The following is an 18,130-nucleotide window of genomic DNA, read 5'->3' on the forward strand; positions in this document are numbered from 1 at the left end:
CAAAAGAAAGAAATTAGACCCTTACAGCAAGCACAAAAGAATCAACTCAAAAAGGATTGAAGATTTAAACATAAGATGTAAAGCTGTGAAAGTCCTAGGGAAAAAACATAGGGAAAAGGTTTCATGAAATTGCTCTTAACAATGATTTCATAGAAATGACACAAAAAGCACAAGCAATGAAAACAGAAATAAACAAGTGGGACAACATCAAACTAAAAAGCTTCTGCATGGCCAAGGAAACAATCAGTAGAGTGAAATGGAAATACACAGAATTAGGAGAAAATATTTTCGAATCATATATCTGATGAGATTAATTTCCAAAATATATAAGGAACTCCCACAACTCAATAGTAAAAAAAATTAATAACCTGCTTATAAAATGGGCTAATGACTTGAATAGACATTTTGCCAAGAAGACATAAAAATGGCGAACAGGTAAATGAAAAAATGGTAAATGTCATTAATCATCAGGAAAACACAAATCAAAACCACAATGACATATCACCTCACATTTATAAAATAGCTCTTATCAAAAAAAAAAAAAAGACAAGTGTCGGCCATGATGTGGAGAAATTGGAACCCTTGCACACTGTTGTTGGTGGGATGCAAAATGATGCAGCTGCTATGGAAAACAGTATGGAGGTTCCTCAAAACATTAAAAATACAACTATTATATGATCCAGCAGCCCCACGTCTGGGTGTTTATACAAAAGAATTGAAATCAAGATCTTGAAGAGATATTAGCACTCCTGTGTTCATTGCAGCACTAATTATAATAGCCAAGACATGGAAACAGCCTAAATGTCCATCAACAGGTAAATGAATAAAGGAAATGTGCTGTATACATACAATGGAATACTATTCAGCCTTAAAAAGGAAGGAAATTCTGCAATATGTGACAGCATATATAAACCTTGAGGATATTATGCTAAGAGAAATAAGCCAGGTACAGAAAGACAAATACTGCATGACTGCACTTACATGAGGTATCTAAAATGGTCAGTGCATGGTATCAGAAAGTATGTTAAGTTAATCTGTATTACTTGATGTTAACTGCGATTCATTGGTCAAGGTGATATCGGCCACTGCCTAGAGTTGATTCTTCACTGTAGAGCTACTAGGTATTTGAAGGGACATACTTTAAGATTATGCAAGTCTCCTGTTTCTGTTTAAACTGGTACCCATTACTTTTAGCATCCACTGATGAACCTTGCCTGTGGCAATTACTACTGTTCAAATGGTAATTTTCCATTTCCCTCATTCTTGCCAAATTTATTCATTGGAATTCTTCTGGAAGGAATAGATGACCCTTCTTCTTCCTTCATGTGTTTATTCAGTTATTTATTAAGATCAATATGAGTATTTTGTTCTTTGATTCATAATCCAACCCTAGCTTTATGTTTAACTTGTTCCAGCTTTGTCCACTGGGAGCCCCTTTGGAATGGCTCCTGTATCACTTTTTTTGCCCCTTCTGTTTTTTGTTTTGTCTTATTTTATTTTATTTTGCTTTTTGGTTTTTGGACACTTCCTTACTTTCTAGAGCCACAAGATACTCCAGACTCATATTTTCCCTGCCGCAGCCTTGGAATCAACCAGCTTTCCAAGGAACCCTAGTTCTTTTTATTGGAGAATGGTGTTCAGAAATTAATTACTATGAGCAATTACACTCATTTCTACTGCTTTCAATCCCTTTCAGTAGCTAGAGCTAGAAAATATATGTATGTGTACTAACTTGTGCACACACATCTATATTTATCCATCTAGCCACTGCTCTATCTATACTGTACTAACAACGACAACAAAAACCATGAGTCAATGCTGTTACCTCTGACTTCAATTCAGCCTCACAAGATTCCTTCTAGCCTTCCTTCCTTATTTCTACCTTCTCTCCCTGACATTGAGAAACTTGACTCTCCCTATCCACATATTTAAATATATGGTCAATCCTAGTGAAAAATAAAACAGCTTCAGAATTGTTAACCCTACCTCTGTAAGAAAAAAAAATTACTAACGAATGTACAGTGTTTGTAGTGTTTTTTAATTTAGCATTACAATATCTAGTCCTTTCCAAAGTTTACATAGGCCAGGTCCTTTCTTTCCCAATCTTTTCAGTAAATTATCATTTTTATAATTATCTTTACCATTAATTATCATTTTAAACAAGATAACAAAAGTAAGTTAATAAAAGCAGGTTGGAAATATGAAATTCTATGGAAAACTTACACAATAATTAGTAGCACAACAGTCACGATTTGAAAAAAATAAGAATAGAAAGGGAGCCAAGGTGCAGGTACCAAGAAGTAAATATAGAAGCATTCCCCAAATATTCTTCACTTTTGGACTTCACAGAACGCATTTCAAATAAGCAAGTGGAAAATAGTACTACTGTGGTTCAGCAGAGCTAGAAGTGCAGTATCTTATCTATATTCCAGAAGCCATGTCTCCCATTTCCCAAGCCAACCATAATATCCCATTAGAATCAAGAGGTCTTCTCTGCAGGGACACTAGAGTTTCTGTCTGGATACTGAAAGAGCAAATAAGGTTTCTCTTTTGCCTCTCTCACTTTTCTCTGTTGCCTTTTGATTTTACCCATCTTGATTAGAACCATCTCTCAAAAAGCTGGGATCTTTATGTCCACATTTTACAGAGGTTCAAAGAGATTAGGCTTAAATAGTGTTTGCACATTTGAGTTTCAAAGAGTTGCTCTGAGGTATTAACTTTTAAACAGTGATTACTGTGATACTGTGATTTATAATATGAAATAAATATTTGGTCTTCGTCCCCTTTTCTGGCACAGAGTTCCCCAAACCCTGGGAATTTCCTAAGTGTTGAGAGCCACAAAGGTGTCCTCTGTTAGGTTAATGAGGTGACTTTTGGACTGCACCTAAGGATGGGGGCTGGTGGCCAGTGAAACCAACCATGAGATTAGAGGGTTGAAACTTTCAGTCCTTTCTCCTTTGACTCCCCTACGGAAGAGGGGCTGAAGGTGAGTTCAATCCCAATGGCCAATTATTTTATCAATATTGCCTGTGTAATGAAACCTCCATAAAAACCCAAGAGGACAGGGTTTGGAAAGCTTCCAGGTTGGTGAACACATGGAGGTGCTGGGGGAACTCAGAGAGCATGAAAGCTCCACGCCCTTTCTCCATACCTTGCCCTATGCATCTGTTGCACCTGACTCTTCCTAAGTTCTCTCCTTTTATAATAAACAGTAATCTAGCAAGTAGAATGTTTTTTCTGAGTTTTGTGAGTCTCTCTAGCGAATTAATCAAATCCAAGGAAGGGGTTGTGGGAACCCCTGATTTATAGCCAGTTGGTCTGAAGTATGGGTAACTACCTGGAATTTCAATTGGCATCTGAAGTAGAGGGCAGTCTTGTGGGGCTGAGCCTTTAACCTGTGGAATCTGATGCTGTCTCTGGGAAAATAATGTCAGAATTGAGTTGAATTGTAGGACACCTAGTTTGTGGCTCTGGAGAGTTGCACAAATGAGGGTGGGGGAAATCCCCTTCCCACAATCATAAATAACTAAAGAGTGGTTCTGAAGAAAACAATTAGAAAGTAGCTGCTCAACTCTATTCTCAGAATTCATATGATTTTAAGCAAAAGAAAACAGCTTTGTTCTTCAGCTATTAGGTATTTTTGGTTTATCATATAATCTGAAATAAGAACATACTGTGTACAGCTGTATAATACGTAATTTTAATTGAGACAGTTTCTGTCACAATTAACATTGATCACTAATATTTTTAAGTATCAGCATTCTTTATGGAAATCACAAAAATCACAAGACTCCAGGGAGTCTTAAAAGTTTGCAACTGTTATTTGATAATTATCAGTTACCAATACCACAGTACTGGAACAGCTAGGTTTATCTCTTTTGGCCCCTTCATCCTTGAATTTCACTTGCAATTACTACATAAATAGTAGATAGATCTATGTACACCAAGGGAATTATTTTTTGGCCTCTTAGTTTAGTTAATGAAGAATGGTATACACTTACCATACCATACTCATTCTTGGCTACAGCAGTCGTACTCCTTAAAATTTAGTTAGAATTAACTGTAATTGACTGTTTTCCTCTAGAAGAAGTCAGATATACAAAAAAAAAATCAATAAAAAATTAAAATTCTAAGACAACAATCTGATCAGTGATATTTGTCTCACTTTAAAATTTCCTCATTTTATCCTGCTGTTTAAGTTATGTATCTTTGTGACATGAATAGCCCTTAACTTTCAGATTTTTGGTACTCAATTATAAAAATCTAAGTGGGCATTTTATTTTAAAGAAAAGTCAAGCAAAATAAGTGTAAAGTCTTTTTCTCTTTTTTTTAAAAAAATATAATATGCCTCTCTTCTTTCTTTGATATTTTATGCTTCAACAATTCCTTGGCTTTGTGAAAATTTCATCATATACACCATATGAGGAAAGTGGAGTTCAAATCGTTGAGTCTTGGCAAACTAAAGATACAAGGTTGGTTTGAAATCTAATAGTAGGGCTGCCTCATAGCCTTTTAAAAGCCATTTAATAATAGAAATGAGATAGTAAGTCTATTTTTTCTCAGAAGATCTCTTTAAAATTCCTACAACTATAAAAAGAGTGCTGATGAAAAAAAAAATGTAGACATGCTGATCTCATTTCAAGGAAAAATTTAAGCATAATCCCTGACTTTAAAATGACCCACAAAATGACTTCGACATGAATCTCAAGACAAGAGGGAATTCTAAGGGAAATCTGTTTCAAAATAGTCCAAGCAAGTTGGCATGATGATTAAACATATCTAAAAGGTAATTGCACTTCACTGATGAGGTGATACACCTGAACTCTTGAGACACAGAAATCAGGGAGATCTAAATAGCTCCTCTTGTCTCCTCCTTCCTTCCGTGTAGAGATTAGAAGACTAAGGGGCAGAGAGGTTAGCTGACTCATCCATATTAAACAGTAAATCCTGGCCGATCTTGCATTTGATTATAGCCACAGCTTTATGATATAATATAGTAGGTTCTTTTTTTTTTCCTTTCTTTCTTTCCCTTTCCTTCCTCCCTCCCTCCTTCCCTCCCTCCCTCCCTTCCTTCCTTCCCTTTTCTCTCTCTTTTCTATGTACTATATGCTATTGTATATATATATATATATATATATGTATAAAACATACAAACTAACTTAAACATAGTATAATAACACAAGAATCCATACTGTATAATATTCACAACTGTTTTTCTATGAAAGTAAAATATACTGGAGAGGGAAACTGTCTTCTTAATTTCAGGGATTTGTGTTATTGTTGTCACTGCTGCTAAGATCTCTATTGTGGTGGGTATTCTATTTGTTGCATTTAAGTAATGCTCAAAGATGAAAAATTAACTTAATGGGTCTGGGGGCACCTGAAGTTAAAGGAAGGTTATTTCATTTGTCCGTATGAGACATGACATCATAGTTCTGCTGTTACTTGTTTCAAGAGCTGGACATTAGCCTTATCTTTGGTGAACCTGCCTGCTCCTGTTTGCATAGCTACCTCTCCAAATATAAGAGACATATTAATCAAATGTGGATAGATGAAATTTACTAATGGTAAGAATTAAAATAGATGTAGACTACATCCAAATAACTCACCAGTGAAATACCAAGGCTTGGCCAATCTTACTTGCATCATTACCTGGAAGAATGTTGTCTGTAATTCAGCTAAACATTCAAATCAGTAACCATGGATCTTAAATACATTTAACTTGATTCATTTAATCTGCTAAATATATGTTATATAAGCAAGTAGAAAATCAGATTGACTACCATCTAACTTTTAACCATTTTATTTTTCAAGTAAAGAAAATCAAAGCTCAGAAAGGTTATCAACTTGGTCAAAATAAAAAAAAAAGTAAGGGGTAGAGTCCCCCAAATTCAGTCAAGATTTTAATTTCTATTATAATACATAGTTGGTGATATAGTCTGTAAACACCTACTTTAACTGAATTTCAATTTAAAATAACATTTAAACTTCTAAAAACTTAAATATTTTAAAAACATATATTTAATATTATACATAGGACATGCATATCATATATATATATGAGTAGCCTTGGGGAAAGAAACCAGCATGTAATAGAATTCAGTACTTTCGAATTAATTCTTGGCCGTTAGACTCTCTAGTCCTTTCCCCCATTTACTCCTTAAGTCTTCAAAGAAAGGAATCAGTCTTTCTGAAAACTATGTCAAAAACCCTCTAGTTGATGAGTTGTACCCTAGTTCTGTAACTTCAAAATATTGCTTTTCTCTTTACTGTTTGATATTTGTCATCACAAATAAGAAATTCTTTTGTATATCCCATTATGGGTTGAACTGTGCCCCCACTCAAGAAAGATATCTTAGAATATGACCTTATTTGGAAATAAGGTTTTTACAGATGCAATCAAGTTGCAATAAGGTCATTAGTGCAGGTCCTAATCCCACATGACCTAATCCAAAATGTCCTTAATGGGGAACTTTGGACACAGAAACAGACACAGAGAAGATGGTGTAAAGGCATAAAGGGGAACGACATACAAAGACGGAGGATCTGTGGGATGTACCAACAAACCAAAGAAAACTAAAGACTGCAGGAATACCGTAAGAAGCCAGGTATGGAAGGAGGCAAGAAGGAATCCCCTGTCAGTTTCAGAGGACGCACTCTTCTGCCAGCACCTTGATTTTTAGACTTCTAGCCTCCAGACTGTGAAGCATTGCATTTCTGTTGTTTATGACTCCCACTTGGTGATACTTTGTTATGGTGGCTCTAGGAAACTGATACATATCCCACTAAACTAATTAGAAGAAATTTTGTTTGCTTTTCTAAATATCTTTCTTTTAGTTGCCAGTTTCTTCCTTTTACACTGGAGCAACAAAAACTAACTGCCTTGTATCATCCCAGTTCACTCTAGTCTATTTTCAGAAATTACCTTAGAGAAAACAGCATAATGTAAATGGTTCTTTTGTTTTCAAGAAATAAGTATAAAGTAAAAGGCCACATAGATAATAATTTCTCTTTGTGTGGTGGATGTATTTTAAGGATTATCACCAAATATTTAAATGCACATTTAAAATATAAATTCCTATCAATTTGGCTTCAACAAACTATCTGGTTTGATGATACTGCTACCCATCCATGGCTGTAACCTGATTAGTCACAGTACTTGCATGTGATGATTTTTCTAAAATGCCTCTCTAAATCATCCTTTCTCTAAATCTCGCTACTTCTTTAGTTCAAGATTTCAACGTCTCTTAATAGGCTCTTAACTGATTACTTTCCTCCAATTTTAACAGTCCTGATAAAACTGACAGATCCGTTTTGTTCCAGTGATAGCAAATGCCACATGTATCATAAAAACTATTATTGTTCATTCTATGTGTTTTACGTGGTCTAGTTCACTTAATCAGGAAGGAAAAGACAGTGCTTAGAAAGATTAAATAACAGGCTTAAGGTCATATATAAAGTAGTAAAGCTGAAATTCTGTTCCCCTCCAAAATATATAAACTTTTTTACTATATCATAAAAGTCTCTTCATATAGGCCATTAGGGAAAAAAAAGTTATGCTGGTTGTCAGATAGCTTTTGAATGTTGCAGCTTCTTTATGACCTTGGTTTTGATGATTTTTTTAAAACCATTAGATATTGTTATGTTCAAACTATTAACAGACACTCAGTATTCAGGGAAGAATTCCTGAAAGCCTCAGGCCAATCCATCTCATTTTTAACTCAGTTGACATAATTTTTGGTGAACAGGATGCAAGTTAAAATTTCAGATAGTTGATAAGGGTTACCAAAGATAATACAATTATATATCAGAATGATTTTAACTACACTTGAACTTATACGTTAGCCAGTTGTGTATACACAATCAGTATGCACCAACTTGAAAAATTTAATTTTTCTGATTATAAAACTTCAGGTAATTTTAAAACAGACAGAGATTTTATTTTTATTTTTTAAAACTCTGACCTCTAACCTGTAGCCTCATCGTGACAATGGCTACAAAATTGGGTGTTAGAATGCTTCTTTAGATGTATCTGTGTATGTGCATGTTTGTATGTATATGTTGATAGACTCAGCATAAAGGATTTGATGATCTAAAGTAACTTTTAGCTTCCTAGGAAGATGAGTACCCATAGGATGACCATAGCATTTATGATTCAGAGAGACCTTTGAGATGGAAAGGATGTGGAGGGCATCATTAACAAAGATGCTGGACAAACAGGCATAGTATGGGACTTCTGCTGATAAATAAGGGCAGGTGGTCACCCTAAATATGCACAAAATTGATACAGCAATAAGTTAAAGAAAAGGGAGATGAGAAGAGTATTTAAAATATATTTTACTGAGAAATGGCAAGGAATTACTTGAGTGGCAATGAATTCAACCCCATATCATTCACTCTAGAACTATTCAGGTATGTTATGAAAATCTATGTGTATTTTCTTGAAAAATGTCTCTCACAACCAAGTACATCAAAATACTGTAGCACCTTCGATCTGATAAACCCGCTTCTCATAGGGAAGTGGGTGATTCTGGTGATAGCCACCACTAAGTCGGAGAAATAGCACATGAGTCCATCTTTGGACTCTGGTTTCTCAGGATAGGCACAAAATGAATGAGTCTTGTTTTTCTTTTTCTCTAATTCAAACAGTAGCACAATGGGGAGTTATTAGGCATCGTTGATAATACTTAATAAAGCTAATACTCATTTTGCATAGTCACCTGTAACTCAATTCAGGTGGCATATTTACAAAGCATTGCCCAGAAACACAGCAACGAAAATGTAATGGTTTCTTTTGTAGTATCTAGGGTCATTATCAGCTTCAATTGTTTCATCTTCACCTTTATATAACTGCTAAAATTTCTAATTCTGCCAATAGTCAAGCCTTTTAAAGAAGTACACACTAATATAATTTGCCCATTTGAAAAAGAATACTATATACTACCTTTCAAGTGAGGGCTGTGTACGTGCATTCTTTGCAGATGTAGGTTTATCGGAACAAATTCTAATGTTTTCTCTCCTTTGCTGCTGCTTGATTTGAAAGAGGACCCTAGGTGGAAAAAAAAAATTAAACATCATTAGTAAATAAATAGTGTGTGTGTGTGTGTGTGTGTGTGTGTGTGTGTGTTGAAAAGTACATTTGACATAGAAAAATGTTATAAGAATTTCAGAAAGAAAAACATATTCTGTATGAGTGGATTTTCTTCTCAGAAATTTAATTTAAAAAAATTCTCAGTTACCCCTATAATGATACCATGAGGTAAAATAGTGCAATTTTTTTCTTCTTTGTTTTTCATGCCAAGATGGTAGAGTTGGAAATAAAAGTTTTCTGCTTTTTGTTTTTTGTTAAATCTTGACTTTTCTATGTCCAGAACAACAGTATTTATTATTGTTTTCACATAACATACATGAAATTCATTTCAGTTTGAATATGTAAAGTCATTGATTTCATACCTGTTTCCTTGCTGAGTTCTGTCAGAATGTCTTGGTACATATTCACCATTTGATCACAGTGAGTAAGGACATTTTTTCGTAGATTGTCCCAGTGTGGAGAAAGCTCACCAAGTTCTTTTAGCTCCTGGTTTCTGTTACAATGAAAAAGAAGAGAAAATATTTATTTTGATCTTAAACCCACAGACACAAAATGCTTAATCAGGGTTGCCAAACTAACTGATTCACCATCCCTTTCAGGAAAGCTCTGTGCTTATTAGGAAAAAAAATCATTTTAACACAAAGGAAGAAGTGACTAGGTTAGGCCATACAAACATTAAAAGTCCTGTATGTCAAAGAGCAAAAAAAAAAAAGGTTTAAATTTATTGATAAAAATTTCACAAAGATGGCAAAGACCTATTATCCTTAATATAAATAGAGGCCATTCAGTTAAAACAAAACAAAACAAAACACTAAACCTCAATAGAGAGATAGCTAAGTTCTAGGCTTTGACGATCCCACATGAAATAATTTGGAAAGGGTTATCTGACTGTGAAGGAAACACAAGCTAATCACGGAATCTAGTTTATATATAATATAGCTGTAATCTTTCTAAAGCCCATAAATAGTATGATCAGGTATGATTTTACTGGTCTCAATTTCTCCTAAGGACAATTTAAGTAAATACTGTATGCCTATATTTTGTCCCCTCTTTATCAAAAGAAGAGCTAATCAAGATCTAGGTTTTAATTATTAACTTTAATTCTCTACCCTTTAGCCATGTTAATATAAGTCATCAGAATGCCTTTTTAAATTATAATGATAAATGGTTTAATATGCTTCTTGGTTAGATTTCTCATTCATTTCTATAACCTTTTACCAACAACATTTTCATGAGGCAGTTTAACCAGCAGTAATGAAACTTCTTTGCTATTTTGGCTGTGAATCATGCTAAATACCAAGCTAATAAATTCAGAAGATGTAGAAGCTTTAACACCCTGTTAAATTCAGGAATAATGGATGGTGTGCAAAAATGTGACTTGCTTCCAAATGCTTGTAGCTGCCTTTGTTTGGTTTCAATGGGAATGCTATATAGTATTGCTGCATCTTCCATTTGAGGTCTTCACAATTTTTGTGAACATTAATCTCATTCTCAACTTTTCCACAGATTAACTTTCATCAGACAACATTCATGGAAGTAATTAATCAATGGACAATGGGAGTAAAGGAAATTCATGACCAAAGCGGGGTTAGGGGAGAAGGCTGAAGAGTGGGGAAGTCAAGTTCTCTGTGTGGACTCAGATGGTAGGGTATTGAAATTCAGGACAAAACAAACAGATAATTCCAAAAGCTGGAGATATCAAGTCTAGAAGAATCTGGACAATTAGGTCAAATCTGAGGTAGAGAGCAAATGTGATATGTCAACTTAATATGTAAGATTTTGGGTTTTACTTTCAATATATGGTTATAATAGAAATCTTAACTAGGTATTACTGTTTAACACTAATAAACGCACCATGGGTTTACAATTTATGTTGTCTCTGAATTCCTATCAGAAATAATAATTATAAGGGAGGTGGCGATGGAGGGGACGGTAAGAGTGAAGCCCCTGACTACGGTGTGGAATATTGGGGTGGAGTACACCTCCCTGCCCAAGAGGAGTCCGACAAAGTGTGATCAGAAAATCTTAGCGTTCTGTAGGGAGTGACTTGAAGGAAGCCGGGAGGAATCTACAAACTGGGGTTTAAAATTCATTACACTCCTCCAATATGTCAAAACTTACATATAGGAATAACTAGACGAAACCTGGCGTTCACTGCTTTTTTGTTCTAAGAGAGGACATTAAACAGATACACATTCTGAAAGGGACAGACAAACAACATAAGGTTTCTCTGCATTAAAAAAGTTCAGGGACTTCCCTCGTGGTTCAGTGGTTAAGACTTTGCCTTCCAATGCAGGGGGTGCGGGTTTGATCCCTAGTCGGGGAGCTATGATCCCACATGCCTTGCGGCCAAAAAACCAAAGTATAAAACAGAAGGAATATTGTAACAAATTCAATAAAGACTTTAAAAATGGTCCACATCAAAAAGAATCTTTTTTAAAAAAAGTTCAAATATAGGAGAACTATAGAATAAAGGTATAATAAACTAGAGTAATGAAAAAGGTGTAAAACAAATGGGGCAGAGTAAGAAAGTAAGTTTTTAGAAAATGAAAGAAATTAATTACATTAATACATTAAAATAGAGAAGATAATTGGCTGCATGAAAATCAGTAAACTTTTCAACCAGGAAGGCTAGGGCTGTTTGTATTATATTTTGATTTGTCACTCAGTAAACAAAAACTTTAGCATCTAAGAGCCTTGTTTTATATCTCCATCCACGTTCTCTGGAAGGCAGGGCCTGAGATCAAGCAATCCCAGGTCAGTCAGAGGGAGGTAAGAAGGGAAGTGCTGAAGGGAAAAAGCGAAAACAGGCATAACGTCGTTCATTATCAAGCTGGGCAGAACTTCACAAGAAAACACAGCTGGTTAGGTGGCCATGTGGAATGACTTCAGAGAAGTCATACGGAATCTCTGCACCTTGGAACAGATTGTTAGATGGAGGAAAATGCATTTATATGCCAGTTCCTTACCATCCACTCTATTTCACTGGTAAAGATTCATCTGATGGGACTTTAGCTCCTCTGTACTTCTAGTTATGCAATCTGTCTCCTCCAGGCAGCCACTGGGGGGGCAATATTCCAGTGGAGACAGAACTTTCCTGGGTCTGGTAACATATAGGTGCCAAGTCCACTCTGGATACTTCCACGGCAGATGGCATTGGGTGCATGATGATGGCTGGTCTTCACCTTGAGGGAGACTGATAAGCTGGTGGCATCAGGAGATAAGGTGACAATGGTGTCACCAGTTGGGGTTCTCCATTGAGCAAGTGGTCAAAACTTGAAGACACATTCCAGTTAAGCCAGCACAGAAAAGCACATAAACTGAGCCCAGGAGGGGCTCTCCATTGAGCAGGTGGTCAAAACCTGAAGACGTGTTGGTGGTGAGCGGGCATAGGAAAACACAAAAACGGGGCCCAGGACAGGCAACTTCTTGCACAATTCCGATCCATTTATGAAATCCAGATAGCATATAAGACAACGTTCTTCATCTTCTGCAAGAGGGAAGTTCAAGTACAATCCTTCAAAATGACGGCCAGTTGCAACTTCCCAAAGATTTAAAGAGAAGCAGCGAACCAAGCACAACAGTCAATACTCCAGCTGATTCTGGGGGCCTTAGCTGGTGGTATTCATCATTCTACCACTCATTTCAAATTTGCCTCATACTCCACTGGCATTTCTGGAGTGCTGCCTTGTGAGGTCACCTAGACCTTAATCTGAAGACATTAGGCTCTTCGTTTCCTTGCTGTTATGGAATTTTAGTTGTGGCAACTTCCCATGCACTTCTGGCCATGGAACACCTCTGAGTTCTAGATAAATTTCTCTTTGCTCAGCAGCCCTATTTCCCCATGGTGATGAGCACAGTATCTCTTACTATCTTTGCTGGTCCATTTAGTTAGGAATGTACGGTAGTCAGATCACACATGAAATCAACCACAACTTCCAGTTAAGTGGGACTTTTAATGGGTCCCCTGACAGAACGCCTGTCCCCATACTCCAAGAACCAGGATTCTAACTGGCAAAGTCTAAGGCTGTAGGGAAAGAAAGCACAGATCCCCAAAAGTGGGGCACTGTGATTGATTATAAGGGCTAACCCTTTCTTCTAGAGGTGGTTATTTTAGCTATAGCGGGCACAACATCCTATACCAGCTGTTGGTTTAGCATATAAACTTCATCCTGGAGGATAGTACCCCAACCCTAAGTTTTTTTACCCAAGCTGGTACCTTAGCTGAGTCTTTCATGGTTAATATTATTCCACTGTTCTATCAGGTCTGTGGCTTTTGGGTGGAGGGGCATGCAGTGATTACAAACTCATGTCGCACCTCATTTTACGTAGCACTTGTCCTTTGGTTGGAGCAATGTTATGTGGGACACCAGATCATTCTGTAAGCCATCAGATGGGGGTGCCAGCAGTGGCACTGTGAGCAGAAAAGGGAAACACGTATTCAGACTGTGTTTCATGTCCCAGGATAAACTGCTGCCCTTTCCAAGGTCAAAGGGATGCAACGTAATTGACCTGCCACCAAAGAGCTGCTGGGTCTCCCCCAAGGAATGGTACCATATTCGTGTCCATTGCCAATCTATTTCTGGCATTTAACATTTAGCAGTGGCAGTAGCTATATCAGCCTTGGAGAGGGAGGCCACGCCTTTAGGTCCATGTATAACCCCTGTGTCTGCCACCAAGGCCATTCTCTTCATGGGTCTATTTCACAAACTCTGGAGTGTCCAAGAAAGGAGTCTGGCTAATCCATGGGCAGGTGATAATGTTCTCTGGTCATAAAGAGTATTTGCTTTCTGATGGGCATGGCTCAGGCATACTTGTGCTCACTCTTATAAGCCCATCTACATACCCTTGCCCATACTCCTTGAATCCAATCTTCTAGTCTTATTTCTTCCAGGCCCGTGAAGCCATTCACTTTGCTAAACTTAATATATATCCATACCTCAGGCCATCTCTCCCTCTAAATGATTAACAATCATACTGTTTCTCAGATCTCCCCACTGGATGGATTTTCTTCATTATTGACCTTAAGGTCCACCTAACACATCAGGCTGACCCATCTTTTTAAGAGTTTGAGTGTTTTCTTCCTCCATGAGTTAATCAGAATGCAAGAGAAGCATCATAAGATAGAGGTACTAACATGAGATCAGTGACATGAGACTCTGGGACAGCTCTTTACGATATATGCTCATACCTCCTGGATCTGCTTAAGCCCAGTTCCGAATGTATCACTCCCACCACACAATACATTACTCCTACATCATACAATGGGATCACAGTAGTACCCAGTTCACAATGGGCAGCTCTAGGCCCAGAGTCATTCTGTGTCTAAATCATCAGGGGTTTAGTCTCTAACTAGGGCCCAGTATCACACTGGGATGATGCAGGAGCCACCAGTACATTTCAGAACCCTAAAGGTCTGCACTGAAACAATCCTACCTGAAGTTGCTGAAGCCGCCACAGGGCAGCATTATTTCTCACCATGGATACGTTCACACCCATTGTTCAATCTCACGTACCCAAGGGCTGGCAACACAGTTAGGAACTTTGGAAATGTTCCTCTTCCTTGGGCTCTATTTGACACACTCTGCTTCTCCATTAATGGTTATATATATATATACACATATATATATACTATATTTTTGATAAATATGATATATATGACTTTCATACATATTTATGACATATATATGACTTTTATATACATAAAGTCTGAATGGTATATGCATCAGAAATATAGTTCAAATCACAGCAATTATTTATGTACATAGATGAAGAAGGTCCTTTTTGTGTATGTATATGTATGTGCTATATTCCTGATTTCCTGCATTATTTGTCATTGAACCAACATATGTTAGAGGTGGAGCAACCATATGTGCCAGTTTACACCTGTTAACTCCATTGTAATTATCAGCACCTCTTTCATTTGCAAAATATCCCTTTAAATGACCCAAGTTTTAGGATATCAGAATTAACATATCCTTTTTGATATAGTAAAAGAAAACAACAGCTACAAACTCACAGAATGTCATGGCTGGAAGGAAATTTAGGAAACAATTTGAAACCTCTTGCTTCACAGATGGAGGCATCTAAATAAAGCTGCTTGTTAATCTCAGAGTCACTAGAAAAACATAAGCCTTTTAGACTATAATTCTATACCAACTCTTTTCTCACCCCATAAGATTCTCCACTGTACGAACAAACAAATACAAAACAAATTAACAAAATTCCAAACAATAAACACAGTGCCTTGTTTATGAAGGTACTCAATGAACATATATGGAGTGAAGGGGTGTAGAACCTGGAGCTATTGACTTCTAGAATCACATTTATAAACTCTCATGTACTTTTAACATTAAACCTGAACAAAGGGTAAGTTGTAAGTTGAGATTTTTTTACTTCTGTATCTTTCAGTTCAAATGGCATGGCTACTAGGTATGCAGTAATAATCTCTAAAATATGTTCAAGTGCAGAGTGGTGTCTAGTATTCTGAGACTCACAGAAAATGTCCCCTGTGGTCCAGTCTGCATGTTGCCACTTTCATCTAAACAGAAATCTGGCATCAACATTATAATTAAACAGTTACACATCTTTACTAAACCTTTGGTGTGAATGGAAAAAGTGATGAGCTGTGTAAATGCATTTTTAATCCATTAAAAAAAATATTTTTTAAAACACTCCGCTATCTATTAACATTATCATTTTACTCACAGTAACACCTTGTGCTTTCAAAAGCTGTCTCCTTTAATTGCTACCTTACAACAATGACAATGAATATTTCTTTCTGGAAAATCCACTGCCCTGCTAAACACACACAATCTCTTATGAATTCCCTACCTTACTCTCACTAAAGAGAGCTTGTTTCTAATTCTTTCCAATTCTCCAAGACTCCAATAGGTAGGCACAGGAAGTTGAAAAGAAAAGACTGAATATTCAAATACTAATAAGCTTGGGCCGCTTACACATTAAAGTTCTCTTGGCACTTACTGCCATCCATCCACTTTCACTTTGCTACCTACAAAAATAAAAGGCAAATCATATAAAATATGTCTCCAAAGGAGACAGGTGATTGCTAAGGCCTACTTGAGAAATACCTAATGCTCTATGGTTCTTGACATTTCAACTGTAAAGACTGACATTCTTGAAACTTGATGAAATATTCATACAGATCTCTGGTATACTTTTTGCCTATGTGGTTTGTTTCATCTTACCTTGTTTAAATATTTCAAAAATACATGCTTTTTCTCTTTAGGAAAATTGCAAGTTCCTGGAGGTTATTATGACCCTCTGAACCTTCCATAACGTGAAACACACTACTAAGTATAACATGTTTGAAACACAGACTATTAAATAACATGAAGAGAAAATGAGACCAAAAAAAAAAAAAAAACCCAAATGACTCTTGAAGAGTAAAAAGAAATAACTGAACACAAAATGAGTCACAGAGAAACTGAAAAGGAAATAGCCAAAGCTGCTTTCACATATAATGCATGAAACACTGGAAAGATTATTAACTAGGTAAACGTTTTTTAAACTTCATTACTAACACCCCTGGGGCTGTCATGGCTAGAAGGACAGGGAGGGTGCTGGGCAACAGGGAAACCAAGTAAGCAAACTGGCATCCGGCCCTTTTCCTTACTCCAGCCATCCACCTGCTCTAACTGAATCTCCCTAATTAATACTGGAATTCTCCGTACAGAGCTGTAAACAGTTTCTACTGCTGAAAAATAAAGCTAGGTTTAAGACTACCAAAACAGAACCTAGTTCAAAGAGGAAAAAGTTTAGCATCTACTTAAAGCCTCTATTTAAAAGTAGTTTCAAAGCCTGATGATGATGTATTCAAGGGGGGGAATTCCAACATGGGGAAAACTTTGCTCTGAGTCTGTGAGTTACAGAGACTTGTCTTGTTTATCGTCTTGTCCCACCACAGTCCTTTGTCCATAGAAAGTGTTCCATGTAGGCCTGTTAACTGAATGAAAGATTTGCTTGAAGACTGTAATTCTTAGATTTTCCTGAAATTCGAGATAAAGTCAAAATATAAGCTAACCCCAAAGTAGAATGCTGAGCTCTGCCCCAGTTAAAATGGATACACGCAATACATAAATGAGTCACTGTTGAGTCTTCTAACCTTATACGGTTGAGATCTGTAACCCTAGTTTGGTTATGTCTTCCTCAAGGATAGAGAGAGATTTGAAATGTATCTTCATATGGCATCTCTTACTGTGATGGTTAATTTTACGTGTCAACTTAGCTAGACCACAGGGTGTCAGATATTTGGTCCAATGTGATTGCCGGTGTTTCTATAAGGTTGTTTTGGATGAGATTAACATTTAAATCTATAGACTGAGTAAAGCAGATTGTCCTCCCTACTTTGGGTGGGCTTCATCCAATCAGTTGAAGGCTTGAATAGAGCAAAAAGGCTGACCATCCCCTGACTAAAAGAGAACTCCTCCTGCCAGGCTGACTTTGAGCTGGGACACGGGCTTTTCCTGGGTCTCAAGCCTGCTGGCCTTTGGACTAAAACTACACCATAGTCTTTCCTAGGTCTCCAGCTTGCTCACTCACCCTGAAGATCTGAGGATGAGTACACACACACACACACACACACACACACACACACACACACACCTTACTAGTTCTGTTTCTCTAGAGAATCCTGAGTAATACACTAACTATGTAGAGATTCATCAGAAAGCGTTCTTTCTGCTTGGTGTAAAAGAAGTTGGGGGTGGTGGTGAGATGGAAACATCTAGAATACAGTTTAGGCTCTTTCATGAACTTTTATCCCTCCCACTACATTTTACAAATACTCTGACTTCTTCAAAAGAAAAATAACCATAGAAATGCTCAGCCTGTCTAAGGGACATATACAAGAAATCTCTAGTCCTGAGGCCAAAGTGCCACATGTGAGCACCTATCTTATTAGAAGTGTAAACCCGGAATAATCAACTTAAAATATCTGGTTATGTGAATTCAAAAATTCCTGAAATTACGAAAAGTAATTATTGTAAGAAAGAGTGCCCAAGAGTAACAGTTAATTCA

General features: G+C 36.7%; 1 protein-coding gene across 4 annotated transcripts in view; it reads right to left on the bottom strand.

Moving 5' to 3' along the window:
* INPP4B (inositol polyphosphate-4-phosphatase type II B) overlaps positions 1 to 18,130 on the bottom strand; it is a gene marked incomplete at its 3' end in the record, with an annotated part of 719,784 nt that overhangs the window by 161,611 nt on the left and 540,043 nt on the right. For all 4 annotated transcript variants that reach the window (XM_082653036.1, XM_082653035.1, XM_082653034.1 and 1 more), the window contains 2 exons: positions 9,454 to 9,584; positions 8,945 to 9,049 (listed from right to left, as the gene is read on the bottom strand). In XM_082653036.1, the coding sequence (XP_082509162.1) occupies positions 8,945 to 9,049; positions 9,454 to 9,584 (236 nt within the window). The remainder of the gene's footprint in view (positions 1 to 8,944; positions 9,050 to 9,453; positions 9,585 to 18,130) is intronic.

The sequence above is a fragment of the Grampus griseus genome (assembly GCF_964374135.1).
Source record: "Grampus griseus genome assembly, chromosome: 4".
NCBI lineage: Eukaryota > Metazoa > Chordata > Mammalia > Artiodactyla > Delphinidae > Grampus > Grampus griseus.